This window comes from Mobula hypostoma, chromosome 5, assembly GCF_963921235.1.
Source record: "Mobula hypostoma chromosome 5, sMobHyp1.1, whole genome shotgun sequence".
Lineage (NCBI taxonomy): Eukaryota > Metazoa > Chordata > Chondrichthyes > Myliobatiformes > Myliobatidae > Mobula > Mobula hypostoma.
In genome coordinates, this window is record NC_086101.1 from 5,928,551 (window position 1) to 5,947,835 (window position 19,285).

General features: G+C 44.8%; 1 protein-coding gene across 1 annotated transcript in view; it reads right to left on the reverse strand.

Moving 5' to 3' along the window:
* Positions 1–11,045: 11,045 nt before the first annotated feature.
* Positions 11,046–19,285, reverse strand: part of LOC134346424 (uncharacterized) — a 57,402-nt gene continuing 49,162 nt past the window's right edge. Inside the window, exon 14 of the mRNA XM_063047793.1 lies at positions 11,046–11,445. Coding sequence (XP_062903863.1) covers positions 11,107–11,445 — 339 coding nt within the window. The 3' untranslated portion in view covers positions 11,046–11,106. The remainder of the gene's footprint in view (positions 11,446–19,285) is intronic.

The following is a 19,285-nucleotide window of genomic DNA, read 5'->3' on the forward strand; positions in this document are numbered from 1 at the left end:
CCTTGTCAAAGGCCTTCTGAAAATCCAAATATACAACATCCACTGCATCTCCCTTGTCTAGCATACTTGTAATTTCCTCACAAAATTGTGATAAGTTTGTCAGGCAGGATTTTCCTTCAAGGAATCCATGCTGAGTTCTGCCTACCTTGTCATATGCCTTCAGGAACTCTGTAACCTCATCCTTGACAATCGACTCCAACAACTTGCCAACCACCGATGTCAAGTTAACAGGTCTGTAATATCCTTTTTGCTTCCTTGCCCCCATCTTAAATAGCGGAGTGACGTTTGCAATCTTCCAGTCCTCCGAAACCATGCCAGAATCTGTCGACTTTTGAAAGATCATCGTTAATGCCTCCAGAATCTCCACAGCTACTTCTTTCACGAAGGGGTCAATAACCATTCCAGGTGTTTTTTATTGACCACCCAATGGTAATAGGGTCATCGCGGAGCAGATGGGAGACAGATTCTGGAAAGGAGAAATAATAACAGGGTTGTTGAGGTGGGAGATTTTGATTTCCCAAATATTGATTGGCATCTCCCTAGAGTGAGGGGTTCAGATGGGATAGAGTTTGTTAGGTGTGTTCAGGAAGGTTTTTTGACACAATATGTAGATATGCCTACAAGAGGAGAGGCTGTACTTGATTTCGTATGGGGAAATGAAGCTGGTCAGGTGCCAGGTCTCTCAGTGGGAGAGCATTTTGGAGATGGTGATAACAATTCTATCTCCTTTGCTATAGAATTAGAGAGGGATAGGAACAGACAAGTTTGGGAAATGTTTAAATGGAGCAAGGGGAAATATGAGGGTATCAGGCACGAACTTGGAAGCATTAATTGGAAACAGATGTTCTCAGGGAAACGTGCGGACGAAATGTGGCAAATGTTCAGGAGATATTTGCGTGGGGTTATACGTAGGTACGTTTCAATGAGACATGAAATGGGTGGTAGGTTACAAGATCCGTGGTATACAAAGGCTGTTGTAAATCTAGTCAAGGAGAAAAGATGAGCTTACGAAAAGTTTTTTTTAAAAGCTAGGTAATGATAGGAATCTAGAAGATTATAAGGCTAGCAGGAAGGAGCTTTTGACTGAAATTAGGAGAAGCAGAAGGGGCCATGAGAAGGCATTGGCAGACGGGATTAAGGAAAATCCCAAGGCATTCGACATGTATGTGAAGAGCAAGAGGATAGGACGTGAGAGAATAGGACCAATCAAGTGTGACAGAGGAAAGTGTAGGGAACCAGAGGAAGTAGCGGAGGTACTTAATGAATACTTTGCTTCAGTATTCACCACGGAAAAGGACTTTGGCGATTGTAGGGATGACTTGTAGTTGACTGAAAAGCTTGAGAATGTAGATATTAAGAAAGAGGGTGTGCTGGAGCTTTTGGAAAGCATCAAGTCGGATAAGTCACCGGGACCAGACGGGATGTACCCCAGGCTACTGTGGGAAGCGAGGGAGGAGATTGCTGAGCCTTTGGCAATGATCTTTGCATCATCAATGAGGATGGGAGAGGATCCGAAGGATTGAAAGGTGGAGATGTTGTTCCCTTATTCAAGAAAGGGAGTAGGGATAGCCCAGGAAAATATAGGCCAGTGAGTCTTACTTCAGTGGTTGGTAAGTTGATGGAAAAGATACTGAGGCAGGATTTATGAACATTTGGAGAGGCATAATATTATTAGGAACAGTTAGCATGGTAGCATGGCTTTGTCAAAGGCACTCGTACCTTACGAACCTGATTGAATTTTTTGAGAATGTGACTGAACACATTGATGAAGGTAGAGCCGTAGATGTAGAGTATATGGATTTTAGCAAGGCATTTGAAAAAGTACCCCATGTAAGGCTTTATGAGAAGCTAAGGAAGCATGGGATCCAAGGAAATATTGCTTTGTGGATTCAGAAATTGGCTTGCCCACAGTAGACAGTGGTGGTAGATGGGTCATGTTCTGCATGGAGGCCGGTGACCCGTGATGTGCCTCAGGGCTCTGTTCTGGGACTCCTACTCTTTGCGATTTTTATACATGACCTGGATGAGGAAGTGGAGGGATGGGTTAGTAAATTTGCTGATAACACAACGGTTGGGGGTGTTGTGGATAGTGTGGAGGGCTGTCAGAGGTTACAACGGGATATTGATAGAATGCAAAACTGGGCTGAGGAGTGGCAGATGGAGTTCAACCCAGATAATTGTGAGGTGCTTCAGTTTGGTAGATCAAATATGATGGCAGAATATAGTATTAATGGTAAGCTTCTTGGCAGTGTTGAGGATCAGGGGGATCTTGGGGTCCGAGTCCTTTGGACACTCAAAGCTGCTACGCAGGTGGACTCTGTGGTTAAGAAGGCATACGGTGTATTTGCTTTCATCAATCGTGGGATAGAGTTTCAGAGCCGAGAGGTAATGTTGCAGCTATATAGGACCCTGGTCTGACCTCACTTGGAGTACTGTGCTCAATTCTGGTCGCCTCACTGCAGGAAGGACGTGGAAACCACAGAAAGGGTGCAGAGGAGATATACAAGGACGTTGCCTGAATTGGGGGACATGCTTTAAGAGAATAGGTTGAGTGAACTCGGCCTTTTCTCCTTGGAGCGATGGAGGAAAAAAGGTGACCTGATAGAGGTGGACAAGATAATAACAGACATTGATCGGCTGGATAGTCAGAGGCTTCTTCTCCCCAGGGCTGAAATGGCTTGCACGAGAGCATAATTTTAAGGTGCTTAGAAGCAGGTACAGAAGAGATGTTCGGGGTAAGTTTTTTTTTACGCAGAGTGGCAAGAGCGTGGAATGGGCTAAAAGCGGCGGTGGTGGAGACGGAAACGATAGGGTCTTTAAAGAGACTCCTGGATGGCTACATGGAGCTTAGAAAAGTAAAGGGCTATGGGTGATGCCTACGTAGTTCTATGGTAGGGACATGTTCGGCACAGCTTTGTGGGCCGAAGGGCCTGCATTGTGCTATAGGTTTTCTATGCTTCTACTATTCAGAAACAAATTCTTCCCCTCCTACCATCAGATTTCAGAATGAACAGTGAACCTGTGAACACATCCGCTTTTTTCTTTATTTTTCTTTATCTATGTTCTTTTATTTTAAATACATTTCTTCTTGTAACTTGTAGTTTTTCCTTATTATGTACAATGTACCGCCGCTGCAAAACGACAAATTTTAGGACATATCCCAGTGATATTAAACTTGATTCTGATTCTGAAGTCCACAGAAAATGCCAGAAGCACTCAGTGGGTCAGGCAGAATCTTTGGGGAGAGAAACAGTGACCGCCTCATCCCCGAGGTCCAAGCCGTTGACAACCAGCTCCTGTGGTCAGGATTACACCAGGTTCTCTGGCACTCTGCTTCCTGCACCAACCAACATTACTCTCTGTGGAGAGGTCCGTGCTCTACAAGTTCTATATAAAATAGCTGAAGATGTGCAGAGATTTACAGGATGCTGTCTAGATTAGACATCATGTTTTATGTGGAAAGGTTGATCGAGATAAGATTTCACAACAGTCTAAAGTACTACTCAGTGTATCACGGCCATCAAGGACATGTATTCTTTTGTCTGATGTGAGAAAGTTCGGTTCATGGCAGTACTGCGTTCAATCCACGGATGGGGTATACGAGCAGCCGGAATATCTGTGCAGTTTCTCCTTCCTGCTGGGAACCGGTACTGCAAGCAGGGCAGGCTCAAAATTCTGCAACTCCCTGCTGGAGTAAAGTCAGTGTAATTTTATTGTCGAAGTACGTATATGTCACGATGTACGACTTTGAAATTCTTGTCAGTGTTTACAGCAAAATAAACAAATATAATAGAAATTAGGGGAACATATACTTAAACTAAAACAAGCAAACAATGTGCAAATGAAGACAAATGAAAATAAAATCCTTACTGGCTCACCTTTACTTGACAGGCAACTCTGGGAGAGTTCTGGAGGGGAAGGTGCATTTCCCTGTGCGGCCAGCAGGTGGGGGAATTGCTCCATTTATTCGCTCTCTCACTCTGCTTTCACCCAGCCGGGACAGAGTGCGTCAACAGATGGTAAGTGCACACTCGCTGCTCCCCAATGACCAGCAGGAGTTGTGGGGAATTACTCTGGCCCACACCCCTTGCCTCCTTACCAGAGAGGAGGGCATCACAGACTGAGGAGATCACAAGGTACAGAAGTCTGGGAACATGGTGCTTCAGCAGGTGTCGAGGAAAAAGTCAACAGCAACAATTGACTCGGTCTCTCTATCCTCAGGCGTGGAAAGTCAAATACTACAGGGAGTAAATATAAGGTGAGAGCAGAATGTTTATAGGAGATTGATGAGGTAAGTTTGTTTTACACAGAGAATGGTCGGTGCCTGGAACGTGCTGTCAGGGGAGGTGGTGGAAACAGATACAACAACAACATTTCAGTAGCATTTAGACACATGAACAGACAGGGAATGGAGGGTTGTGGGCCGTGTTCAGTCAGATGGGATGAGATTGAATTGGCACAATGTTCAGCACAGACTTGTGGGCCGAATGTGCTGTTCCTGTGCTGTATTGTTCAATGTTCTATGTTCAGCAGTTGTGGACGCAGCAGTCAACAACAACTGTTCTTTAGGTACAGTCGCTGTGTAAATGCAATAAAGCGTTCCGGGCTCTTACACAGACGTGTTTCTCACTGGGTACAAAAACAATGAATACAACAAACTCTGCATACTGTTACATCCATTGGATGCCAGCGGAGTGAATACAGTCAACACAGCGTACAGAGGATGCTTTACACCTAGCCCAAGTCTGAGTTCTTGTCCCTGCTCCTTGTCTGTATCCCGTCACGTCCCTACTCTACTCAAGTCCTGTTCCTTGTACTTCAGTGCCTGTGTCTTGCATTTGGGTCCGCTACAGCGCCCCCTTTGACACCTAGAGGAAGACCTCGGCTTATGCACATCAAAAGCCTAGCCAGGTGGCTATACATTGAGGAAATGGACGTCACCCAAAGAATGAGGGATAGATCTATATGGAAAACCATGGTCACCAACGTCCGCATCGGATATGGTATCTAGACAGACAGACATTGACCCGCTATAGAGGAGGTCACAGGTTTAAACTAATATGGCACGGGGATGGGAACCAGCATGTTAGAGATGAGGATGAGCCAGCAGGTTTACAAGGAGATGATGGGTGTAACATGAATATAAGGAAGGACAAGCCACTGATTGGGCACCAGTGCAGACAAAGCAAAGAGTTAAATTGTACCACAGTGGCAAAATTCAAAAGAGCGAAGAATGTAGGACTGAAGGTTTGTATTTAAGTTTGCGTAACATTCAGAATAAAGTGGACAAACTCATGGCACAACTAGAGACTGTTCGGTATGACATTGTGGGCAATGCTGACTCGTGGCTAAATGAATGCCATAATTGGGAGCTTAATATCAAAGGATATAGTTTGTATCAAAAGGACAGGCAAAGGCAATGGTGTGGCTCTGTTGGTAAGAGATGGAAGTACATCTTTAAAAAGAGGCGATTTCGGGTCAGAGATGTTCAGTCTTTATGGTGGAGTTAAGAAATTGCGAGGGTGGAAAAAAGACCATTACGGGAATCGTATATAGCCCTCCAAATAGAAGCCTAAATGTCGGGTTGACTGCTGGGAAATGCATGTTATAAGGATAAGGAAAAAAAAACAAGATGCAAGGGGATTGGGAAAATCACATTGGTGTCAGATCGCAAGAGAGGGAATTTGTTGAATGCATTTGAGATGGGTTTTTTTTAAGAGCAGCATGTGCTTGAGCCGACTATGAGAAAGGCTATTTGAGATTGGGTGTTGTGTAATAACCAGATCGTATCAGGGAGCTTAACGTAAAGGATCCCTGAGGAGACAGTGATCATAATATGATTGAATTCATACTGCAATTTGAGAGGGAGAAGCATGACTCACATGTATTAGTATCACAATGGAATAAAGGGAATTAAAGGCATGAGAGAGGAGCTTGCCCGTTTAGATTAGAGGATTCTGGTGGGGATGATGGCAGAGCAGAGATAGCTAGAGTTTCAGGGAATAGTTCACAAAGCACAGGATAGATATGTTCCACAGAAGAAGTAATCAAATGGCAGGAGTAGGTAACCATAGCTGACAAGGGTAGATAAAGTCTGCATAAAACCAAGGAAAGGGCATAATAGGTAGCAAAAGTTAGTGGGAAGTTGGATAATTGGTCAGGGCATCGAAGCATTTGGGGGAAAAGGCCGTCGTATGGAGTTCAGTGGGATCTGGGATCAGCCATGATAGAATGGTGAAGCAGAGTCGATGGGCTGAATGGCCTAATTCTGCTCCTATGTCTCATTGTCTTATAGTCTTATTGGTCAGAAGACCACCCTGCAAGAAAATTTGCACAAAGGTACAGGGCTCAATGTTTGACAATTTCTGCTTCCGCTGGAGGTCAGAGACTGTCTTTGCTGGGACTGGAGGAACAGGACAGGGCTTGCTTTGTTGGTGTTGCTTTGTTGCTTTTTGAACTGTTTCATTATCTGCTGTGTTGTTCTGATAAACACGGGAGAAATGACAACTGTGTGGGACAGGGGTGAAGAGAAAGCTTGGACTGCGGAGAGCCACACATCACTGCTTTAGATCCACAGTCAATGGTGAATGACCATTCCGGCACACTGGTTAATCGCCGACCAGAAAGCAATTTACATTCACAGAAATTCCACTCAGCTCATGGAATCCTGTCAGCTTCCCTGCCTACTCCTTCCAAGTAGCACAGGGCATGGGTGATTTCTCTGAACAGCTCACAATAGACGGCCACACAGAGCACCCCTCTCATATTGAAACATCCCCACACCCCAGCCACACGGGAGTCCCCTCAGGTCCAAGTTATCGTCTAAAAATGGAAAAGGCTCCCAGATTATCCACGGGGCCGGGAAAATGTATTCCTCCAATTGGACAGGGGCTCTCATCAGTTCCCAGCATTTCCAGGGGCAGAGCCTAATAAAAGCAAGTATTCCCTAAGCCTTCTTAACCACTCTGTCAACATGTGTAGTCACTTTCACGGAGCTATGAACTTGGACCACAGGATCTCTCTGCCCAGCAACACTTAAGATTCTTGCCCTTAACAATATACTGTCTCCTTGCATTTGCCCTACCAAGGTGAAACAGCTCACATTTATCTGACTTAAACTCCAATTGCCATTTCTCTGCTTGAATGTGCAAATGATCTATATCTCAATGCCAAGGACTTTTCATGATCCCTCCTGGCTTTCCTAATTCTGAAACTTTACATACTTTTCCTTTCTCTTCTTGACTAAATTCATCACCTCTCTAGACATCCAAGTTTCTCTCATCTTTCCATCCCTGTCCTTTTTCCCAACAGGAATATACCTTTCCTGTACTCTGTGCAATTGATCTTTAAGCACACTCCACATGTCTGAAAAAAGGTGTTCCCAATTAACTCTTAGGTCCTGCCTAATGCCCTTGTAATTGGCCCAAATCCAATTTAAGATTCTCCCACAGGAAATCTATCTGTCCTTATCTGTTGCTATCCTGAAAGTTAAGGAGTTGTAATCACTGTTCCCAAACTGCTCATCCGCTGAAAGTCAGTCACCTGACCAGGCTCATTACACAACATCAGGTCCAGTACCTCAATTTTTCTAAAAGGTTAATTTCTCACTCCCTTTCCCCTTCTTGCATTCTGTTTCCCCACTCAGCCCTTCTTCTCATCTGATCATTACTTCCCCCAGTGTTGCTCTTCCTTCCCTTTCTCCCATGGTCCACTCTTCACCCCCATCTGAATCCGTCTTCAGCTCTTTACCACTTTCACCTATCACCTCTCAGCTCCTTACTTAGTCACCCCTCCCCCCCTACACCCCCCCTACACCCCCCCCTTGCCCCTTCACCTGCCCCCACCTGTCACCTGCCAGCTTGTACACTTTGTCATTCTGGCTTCTTTCCCCTTCCTTTCCAGTTCTGATGATGGGTCTCGGAGCAACATCCCCTCCATTGATGTTGCCTGACCTGCTGAGTTCCTCCAGCGTTTTGTGTGTGTTGATCAGGATTTCCAGCTATTGCACAATCTCTGGTGTCAGATGCTCCATGGAACCTGACTGAGATCTGCTGCGTGTTTCCTGCATTTCTTGCAGATAAAATGTGACCAAAACCAAATTACTGATTCCATGTGTCCTGCCGAAGGGTTTCTGCCTGAAACATTGACTGTACTTTTTTTTCCACGTATGTTCCTTGCCCGGCTGCGCCCCTCCAGCATTTTGTGTGTATTACTCGGATTTCCAGCACCTGCCGATCTTCTCTAGTTTGTGATTATGTTGCTGCATGTTTTCAGTGGAAGGCATCCTGGTATCTTCCAACTAATCTCAAGTGACGGAGGGATCAGGACGATAACAAACAGGGCTGAAAATCAATGAAATGAGAATAAAGGGCTTGGCAGCTTGCAGCTGGACAGAAAGGAACAACATTAAAAAGGGAACCAGTGCGGTTTTAGGCGGCAGTTAAATATAAATTTAGAACAACTGTTAAAACAAATTATTTTACAAAACAGAGAAGATGCGTTGCAATGTGACAGGAACTGCGGCCATTGCAGAAAATAAGGACTAGAGATTGTACACCATGGATTGGAAGAAGTTCAGCTTTTCGGCGAAGTCAGATTTCCACTGCCCTTCGTGTGAAGAAGCTTCCAGCTTCCACCAGTGCGATCCAGTTCCAATGGAAGGTCAGCCTTTCCTGGTTGTGGACGGGACCCTCGGGTAGAAAAGGTTTCCCTCGGCCAGTCCTGTAAACCCCTTCTGCTTCAGACAGCGTTTTGATTCCAGGAGAGAATGTATGCTCGGATTTCCAGCATCTGCAGATTTTCTCTTCTTTTTCCATGTGGGAATCCGTTCTAATCCTGGCTTGATTCTTCTCATAAATTTGAAGAACAGTTCATGTTCCACTCAGGGCCAGGAACATTGAATTCCAAAACTTTTGGGACTAGTTCCCCACATTTTCTGTCACATTCCCTTTTTAATCCTCTCTCATCCTCCTGATCCACCAGCCCTGTCACCTTATCTCTTTCTTCTCTCCCACCCCCATCTCTCCATCTGTCCATCACCCACACTTTCCTCCCCCCCTCCCTCCCTTTATTCCAGGCTCCACTTTCCCCTCTGACCAGATTCCATCATCTTTGTCACTGCCACCTCTCACCTCCCATCGTCTGACACATTTCCACCCTCCAGCCTCCCTCTTTCTTACTTTCAGTCCAGCTGAAGGGTATCGAGGCAAAACGTCAATTACTCATTTCCAACTATCGTTGCTGCCTGACCTGTTGAGACTCCCCTGCACTTTGCCTGTCTCCACCACCACATGATAATTTTTCAAAACTCGTTAGATTCTGGACTGGTTCCTGAGGATTGGAGGGTGGCTAATGTAACCCCACTTTTTAAAAAAGGAGGGAGAGAGAAACCAGAGAATTATAAACTGGTAAGCCTGACATCGGTGGTGGGGAAACTGCTGGAGTCAGTTATCAAAGATGTGATAACAGCACATTTGGAAAGCAGTGAAATCATCAGACAAAGTCAGCATGGATTTGTGAAAGGAAAATCATGTCTGACGAATCTCATAGAATTTTTTGAGGATGTAACTAATAGAGTGGATAGGGGAGAACCAGTGGATGTGGTATATTTGGATTTTCAAAAGGCTTTTGACAAGGTCCCACACAGGAGATTAGTGTGCAAACTTAAAGCACATGGTATTGGGGGTAAGGTATTGATGTGGATAGAAAATTGGTTAGCAGACAGGAAGCAAAGAGTGGGAATAAACGGGACCTTTTTAGAATGGCAGGCAGTGACTAGTGGGGTACCGCAAGGCTCAGTGCTCGGACCCCAGTTGTTTACAATATAGATTAATGACTTGGATGAGGGAATTAAATGCAGCATCTCCAAGTTTGCAGATGACACGAAGCTGGGTGGCAGTGTTAACTGTGAGGAGGATGCTAAGAGGATGCAGGGTGTCTTGGATAGGTTGGGTGAGTGGGCAAATTCATGGCAGATGCAATTTAATGTGGATAAATGTGAAGTTAACCACTGGTGGCAAAAATAGGAAAACAGATTATTATCTGAATGGTGGCTGATTAGGAAAAGGGGAGGTGAAACGAGACCTGGGTGTCATTATACACCAGTCATTGAAAGTGGGCATGCAGGTACAGCAGGCGGTGAAAAAGGCGAATGGTATGCTGGCATTTATAGCGAGAGGATTCGAGTACAGGAGCAGGGAGGTACTACTGCAGTTGTACAAGGCCTTGGTGAGACCACACCTGCAGTATTGTGTGCAGTTTTGGTCCCCTAATCTGAGGAAAGACATCTTTGCCATAGAGGGAGTACAAAGAAGGTTCACCAGATTGATTCCTGGGATGGCAGGACTTTCATATGAAGAAAGACTGGATGAACTGGGCTTGTACTCGTTGGAATTTAGAAGATTGAGGGGGGATCTGATTGAAACGTATAAGATCCTAAAGGGATTGGACAGGCTGGATGCAGGAAGATTGTTCCCGATGTTGGGGAAGTCCAGAACGAGGGGTCACAGTTTGAGGATAGAGGGGAAGCCTTTTAGGACCGAGATTAGGAAAAACTTCTTCACACAGAGAGTGGTGAATCTGTGGAATTCTCTGCCACAGGAAACAGTTGAGGCCAGTTCATTGGCTATATTTAAGAGGGAGTTAGATATGGCCCTTGTGGCTAAAGGGATCGGGGGTATGGAGGGAAGGCTGATACAGGGTTCTGAGTTGGATGATCAGCTATGATCATACTGAATGGTGGTGCAGGCTCGAAGGGCCGAATGGCCTACTCCTGCACCTATTTTCTATGTTTTCTATGTCCCACCTTTCCAAGATTCACCTTGACTTTCCTCAGTCAGCCCACCATCACTTGTACCGTGTTACCCGTCTCAGTGTGAGTGAACTTTAGGACCAGGGAGAGCCGGGGAGCTCAGGACCCGCAACTCACGGCTGCTCTGAATCCATAGTGTTTCTGTTCCGTTGACGGATGTGGTGAATGATTTAAAGCAAATAGAACAATAATTCTCACATCGTGTTTATTTCACTCTCCACACATTTATATTTACACTGACTTACTCCTGACTTCAGTTCTGGGACCCGAACCATTTACAGACCCAGAGCAGATTCTCAGCCACCGGATTTTATGCCAAGTCCAGAGAAAGGATAAAGGTTCTCTGTGAATTTATTCCCAGTGAAGGTGTGGAGATGGGACTTGGTCTCTGCGTTGTAAAATGAAACTGTCCCGGACTCGTAACTGAGATAAACTCCTACACTTCCAGGGGTGGGACCAGCAGGGAGATGGGATTCAGAGGAAGGGGGAACACAGATCACGTGATCAACCCCTGTGATGATCCAGAATCTGTGACTCCCAGACACCAGTACAGATTCCCTGCCACCTCCACCTCCCAGTAATGTCTCCCTGAGGTGAATCCCTCTGATCCCAGCACACATTCCCAGACTGTGAACCTCTTCCCGGTGTCAGGGAGATCCCTCCAGGTCCCAGTGTATCTCACACTCCTCCGATCATTAGACACTGTTTCTACATCCAGGGTGACAGAGACTGGGGAGAAGAAGCAGAGAATTAGAGAGTCCCCGGGGATCGGTGGGTCTGAAGGAGACTCTGGATGGAGAGTGAAATGTTCCTGAAAATCACACAAAGTACTGGAGGAAATCAGCGGGTCAAGAGCCATGTGTGAAGGAGATAAACAGTCGATATTTCAGATCATAACAAGGAGCACATGCCATTCCTCAGAGGGATGAGAAGTGGAGAGAGTGAGCAGCTTCAAGTTCCCGGGTGTCAAGATCTCTGAGGATCTAACCTGGTCCCAACATATTGATGCAGCTATAAAGAAGACAAGACAGCAACTATACTTCATTAGGAATTTGAAGAGCTTTGGTATGTCAACAAATACATTCAAAAACTTCTACAGATGAACTGTGGAGAGCATTCTGACAGGCTGCATCACTGTCTGGTATGGAGGGGCTACTGCACAGGACCGGAAGAAGCTGCAGATGGTTGTAAATCTAGTCAGCTCCATCTTGGGTACTAGCCTACAAAGTACCCAGGACATCTTCAAGCAGCCGTGCCATTATTAAGGACTTCCAGCACCCAGGGTATTCCCTTTTCTCACTGTTACCATCAGGTAAGAGGTACAGAAGCCTGAAGGCACACACTCAGCGATTCAGAAACAGCTTCTTCCCCTCTGCTATCCAATTCCAAAATGGACGTTGCACCTGTGAACACTACCTCACTTTTTTAATATATATTATTTCTGTTTTTGTATAATTTTTAATCTATTCAATATACATTTAACTGATTTACTTATTTATTTGTTATTATTATTTTATTTTTCTTCTATATTATGTATTGTATTAAGCTGCTGCTAAGTTAACAAATTTCACGACAAGTACTGGTGCTAATAAACCTGATTCTGATTCTGAAGAACATAACAAATAGGAGCAGGAGTAGACCATCTGGCCCGTCGAACCTGCTCCACCATTTAATAAGATCATGGCTGATTTGGCCGTGGAATCATCTCCATAGTCAAGAATGGAAAGAGTAGAAATGGGTGTGAGGAAGGGGTGGAATGACAACTGAATTTGGTGGGTAGGGGTGAGTGAACACTAGAGGGATTTAAACAGGAGGTTCTTTAACCCAACATGTTCACGCCGACCAACTTGCTTTTATGAGCTAGTCCCATTTGCCCATTATTCCTTTACACCTTTCTTATCTACATAACAGCCAAGATGCATTTTAAGACATTGTAACTGTACCCGTCTCTGCAGCTTCCTCTGGCAGCCTCCTCAGCTTCAGGGAGAAAGTCTAAGCCTATCCCACCTCTGCTTCTATTCCATATCCTCCAGCCCCAGTCACATCCTCGTAAATCTGTTTTGCACTCTCTCCAGTTGAATGACATCCCTCCTATAGCAAGGTGACCGGAACTGTACACACTGCTCCAAATGCAGTCGGACCAATGTCCTGCACACACGTAACCGGAAGTCCCAGCTCCTGTACTCAGTATTCGGACCAGAACTCCCCTGTCTCTCTCTCTCGCTGTTCTACAACACTCTCCACAGTCCCGTCAATTGCTGTTTAATTCCTGACCTGGTTTGTCTTCTTAAAATGCCACACCCCACATTTCTCTGAATTAAACTCCACCTGCCATTCCTCAGCCCACTGGCCCAGTTGATCAAGGGCCCATTGTAAACTTAGATAATCCTCTTCACTGTCCACTATACTATGAATTTTAGTGTAATACACGAAACTGACTTTGTCACCTACATTCTCATCCAAATCATTATCATGAATGACAAACAATCACGAGTCCAGCAGCAACACCTGCAGTTCACAGGCCTCCAGTCTACTATGCTGCAGAGACATTTGGACAGGCATTTCAATAGGCAAGGCACAAACGAGTCTGGCCTTACGCTGATCAATGGCATGTGTAGATGGGTAAATAGTAAATAGGCCAGCACAGAGGTGATGGGCCGAAGGACCCATTTTTTTGTGCTGTACAACAATGCCTCTGTGACTTTAAATGAACTGAATGACTGAGACCCCACAGGCCTCCGGTGCAGAGAATTCCAAAGATACACCATCCTCCGAGGGTACACCCCATCTTGAGACAGTGACTCCTGACCTTCAATTCCGCAGACTGAAGAAGTGTGTCGGCTGGAAATGACAACTGTTTATTCATTTCCATAGATGCTGCCTGATCTGCTGAGTTATTCCAGCATTTTGTGTGTGTTGCAGGGGAAATATCCCCCCTTTTGAGGCCTGAAAGAATCTTGTGTTTCCCTAACATCCCTCTCATTCTTCTAAACAGGGGACAGAGAACATAAACAGTTCAGCACAGGAACCGGCCATTCATTCAATGTGACAGTGACTGATCGCTCCCGGCATCAATTCCTCTTCTGCGCCCGTTCCCCGCAAACCTCTATTCCTCGATCTATCAAAATCTTCTCAAACTCCACCTTAATTATTTCCAATAATGGAGTGGGGAGTGGAGATTGCGAGTATAGAGAGGAGAAGGGGAGTGATGAGACAAGGGTACGAGGTGACTGTGAACTGAGGAGGGGTGAGAGATAGCAGGCCAGTTTCCCCAGGTTGGAGGGCTGGACTCAGATATACCACAACATCACTTACTGTGCACAGTTCTGGTCACCCTGTTAGAGGAAATATGTTATTAAACTAGAAAAAGTACAGAAAAGATTTATCATGATGTGGCATGGACTCGGGGGCCTGAATTACATGGAGTGGTTGAGTAGACTAGAATTTTACTCCCTACAACATTGGAGATTGTGGAGTGATCTGATCAAGGAATATAAGATCATTGGGGCAGAAATAGGGTGAATACACAGCAGCAGAATTAGGCCATTTGGCCCATGGAGTCATTCCTGACATTCCACATTGGCTGATATATTATCCCTCTCCACACACCTCCCCTGCCTTCTTCCCATAACCCTTCACAACCTGACTAATCAAAACCCATCCACCTCCATTTTAAACATGCTCAATGACTTGGCTTCCACAGACATCTGTGGCAATGAATTCCATAGATTCATCAACCACTGGCTGAAGAAATTCCTCCTCATCTCTGTTCTAAAAGGAATCCCCTCTGTTCTATTACTGTTTCCTCTGGTCTTGGACCCCTCCACTATAGGAAACATCATCTCCACATCCACTCTATCTAGGCTTTTCAATATTAAATAGGTTTCAATGAGATCCCACCTCATTCTTCAATTGTTGACCAGGATTGTTCTTAGCAAATTTTTCTACAAAAGTGGTTTATCATTGCCTGCTTCTGGGCAATGTTTGTACAAGACGAGAGACCCAAAAATTATCAATACTCTTCAGAGGTTGTCTGCCTGGAGTCAGTGGTCGCATAATCTGGGCTTGTATATGCACCAGCTTTTCATAAGACCACCCATCACCTAGTCCCATGGCTTCACTTGACCCTGATTAGTAGGGGGAGGAGGTGGGGTCTAAGCAGGTGTTACACCTTGCCCAAGGTTAACCTGCAGGATAGCAGAGGGAAGCCTTACACCCCCTCTGCTCCTTTGTTCCACCTTGCCATCCTAGGGTCCCTAAGCTGCTTACAGTACTCCAAGAGTAGTCTGACCAAAGCTTTATAATGTCTCTCCATCACATCCTCACTCTTATATTCTGGTCCTCTGAAAATTTATGCTTAACATTGCTTTGCAATCCTCACCACAGACTCAACCTGTAAGTTAAACTTCAGAGAATTGTGCACAAGGATTCCCAAGTCCCTTTGCACCTCTGATTTTCGATTTTTTCCCCATTTAGAAAATAGTCTACACCTTTATTCATTATACCAATGTACATGACCATACACTTCCCTGCGCTATATTCCATCTGCCACTTCTTTGCCTATTCTCCTAATCTGTCTAAGGCCTTCTGCAGGTTCCCTGCTTCATCCTCCCTTTAGAATACTTCTTCTGACTTGGGATGTATCTATCCCGTGCTTTCTGAATTTCTCCCCACAACTCCAGCCATTACAGGAAAGCAGTGGCTATCATCAGGCACCCTCACCACCCAGGTCATGCTCTCATCTTGCTGCTGTCATCAGGAAGAAGGTACATGAGCCTAAGGACCCACACCACCAGTTCAGGAACAATTAGTACTCCTCAACCATCAGGCTCTTAAACCGGAGGGAATGACCTCACCCAGCTTCATTTGGCCCATCACTGAATTATTCCCACATTCTAGGAACCCACTTTCAGGACTCTTCTCAAGTTCTTGATATTTATTGCTTATTAATTATTATTAATACTTCTTTTTTCTTTCTTTCTTTTGTCATCTTTTCCACACTGGTAATATACCTGTTCATTGATTCTGTTATGGTTATTGGATTTACTGAGCATGCCTGCAAGGAAATGAATCTCGGGATTGTATATGGTGACATAAATGTACTTTAATGAATTTAATTTGAACTTTGAAATTTGAATCATCCCTGATCGTGTATCCTTCCAATCAACTTTGGCCAGCTGCTGTCCACAGGAACACAAGGAATGAAGGGGTTATCATGTTGAAAGGACTAGATAAGGTGGATGTGGAGAGGATACTTCCGATGGTGGGTGTGTCCAAAACTAGAGTGCACAATTGCTTAACCAGAGGATAGTTAAACAGAGGGATGCTCTGCCACAGGCAGCTATGGAGGCCAAGACCATATTTAAGGCAAAGTTTCCTGATTGGTCAGGGAATCAAATGTTACGGTGAGAAGGCAGGTGTACGGGGTTGAATGGGATGGTGGGCAGATTAAATGGGCTGAATGGCCTAATTCTGCTCCTATATCTTATGGCCTTATGTATTTAAAAGTGACATGAGGAATATCTTCACATGAAGGGTGGTGCATATATGGAACGAGCTGCTAGAAATAAGCAACATTTAAAAGGATCTATAGTTGATATGTACATGGATGGAAGTATTTTACAGGGCTATTGACCAGGGTGGCACCTGCTCACTAGGCAGCGGTGTCAGCATGGACATTGGGCTGAATGTATGACACCTTGACTCGAATAGGTCACCCTAAGGATCAATATGGTCATCGATAAAAGGAGATGGGGGAGGTTTCAAATGAATATTTCTCATCTGTGTTTCCCAGGAAGAGGGTCTTGGAAGCTAAGGAATTAAGGAAAATGAACAGTAATATCTTGCAACATATCACAGTACAGAAGCGAAGATACTGGAAGTATTAGATGAACCCCGGACAGTGACTGCGTACCTCTGAGTACATTAAGACTAGGGAAGGAATTGCAGAGGCCCTGGCAGATATATGTTCTTGGACATTTCACCCCAGGTGAGCTGCTGGAAGATTGGAGGGTGGCTGAGGTGGTGTCTTGAGTTAAGAAGGACTGGAAGGTCAAGCCAGGGAACTCCAGGCCGCTGAGCCTAACATCAGTAGTGGGAAAATTACTGGAATGGATACTGAGACACAGATTTACCAGCATTTGGAAAGGCATGGACTGATTCAGGATAGTCAACATTGTTTTATCCCTGGGAAATAGTCTCATGAATTTGATTGAATTGCTCTTTGATGAGCTGACAGAAAGGACTATTGAGAATAGGGCAATAGATATTGCCTACATAAAAGTCAGCAGGCCTTTGACAAGATTCCATGCAGAAGGCTCATAGAGAAGTTTTGATCACATAGTATTCAGGGAGAGCTATTCAATTGGATGTAAAATTGACTGGGGGTAGAAGACAGAAGGTGGTGGTGGAGAGGTATTGTCCAGACTGGAGCACTGTGACCAGTGGTGTACTACAGGGATCGGTTCATTGGAAGAGAATATCATTGGAATGATTAGTAACTTTGTGAGTAAGTATCACTTAAAATTGTTCACAAACAAGGAGAATGGAAACTGTCAATATTTACCTTGTTTACTTGCATCAAACATTTCTCTCAACGTGGTGTTCAACAAAAAGGGGTGATCGAATTTTTCAACAGGTAGCAAGCCATGTGTCACTGACAGGGACGTGTCATCTTCACTAATACTGTAAATATTATAGAGCTTGTTATAAACTGAGCATCAGTGATATTTGAACTATTTTACAAATCCATACAGAGTTTAAGTAAAGACCATGTCTTACCTCCTCTTCTGATGAGCTTCCTCCTGAAATAAATAAAACACAGATCTCAATTGACTGAGACTGACTCTCTCCCTACAGATGGAACTTGAGCAAAGTTATTACCAGTTGATGAAAATTCCCATTTCCTTGACACACACGAAGAAAGGGATACACCAACAAGGGACACAGAACTCTGGGAGAAAGTACAAGGAATAGAAACATAGAAACATAGAAAATAGGTGCAGGAGTAGGCCATTCGGCCCTTCGAGCCTGCACCGCCATTTATTATGATCATGGCTGATCATCCAACTAAGAACCCCGCCCCAACCTTCCCTCCATACCCCCTGACCCCTGTAGCCACAAGGGCCATATCTAACTCCCTCTTAAACATAGCCAATGAACTGGCCTCAACAGTTTCCTGTGGCAGAGAATTCCACAGATTCACCACTCTCTGTGTGAAGAAGTTTTTCCTAATCTCGGTCCTAAAAGGCTTCCCCTCTATCCTCAAACTGTGACCCCTCGTTCTGGACTTCCCCAACATCGGGAACAATCTTCCTGCATCCAGCCTGTCCAATCCCTTTAGGATCTTATACGTTTCAATCAGATCCCCCCTCAATCTTCTAAATTCCAACGAGTACAAGCCCAGTTCATCCAGTCTTTCTTCATATGAAAGTCCTGCCATCCCAGGAATCAATCTGGTGAACCTTCTTTGTACTCCCTCTATGGCAAAGATGTCTTTCCTCAGATTAGGGGACCAAAACTGCACACAATACTGCAGGTGTGGTCTCACCAAGGCCTTGTACAACTGCAGTAGTACCTCCCTGCTCCTGTACTCGAATCCTCTCGCTATAAATGCCAGCATACCATTCGCCTTTTTCACCGCCTGCTGTACCTGCATGCCCACTTTCAATGACTGGTGTATAATGACACCCAGGTCTCGTTGCACCTCCCCTTTTCCTGATCGGCCACCATTCAGATAATAATCTGTTTTCCTATTTTTGCCACCAAAGTGGATAACTTCACATTTATCCACATTAAATTGCATCTGCCATGAGTTTGCCCACTCACCCAACCTATCCAAGTCACCCTGCATCCTCTTAGCATCCTCCTCACTGCTAACACTGCCACCCAGCTTCGTGTCATCCGCAAACTTGGAGATGCTGTATTTAATTCCCTCATCCAAGTCATTAATATATATTGTAAACAACTGGGGTCCCAGCACTGAGCCTTGCGGTACCCCACTAGTCACTGCCTGCCATTCTGAAAAGGTCCCGTTTATTCCCACTCTTTGCTTCCTGTCTGCTAACCAATTCTCCACCCACACCAATACCTTACCCCCAATACTGTGTGCTTTAAGTTTCCACACTAATCTCCTGTGTGGGACCTTGTCAAAAGCCTTTTGAAAATCCAAATATACCACATCCACTGGTTCTCCCCTATCCACTCTACTAGTTACATCCTCAAAAAATTCTATGAGATTCGTCAGACATGATTTTCCTTTCACAAATCCATGTTGACTTTGTCCGATCATTTCACCGCTTTCCAAATGTGCTGTTATCACATCCTTGATAACTGACTCCAGCAGTTTCTCCACCACTGACGTTAGGCTAACCAGTCTATAATTCCCCAGTTTCTCTCTCCCTCCTTTTTTAAAAAGTGGGGTTACATTAGCCACCCTCCAATCCTCAGGAACTAGTCCAGAATCTAACGAGTTTT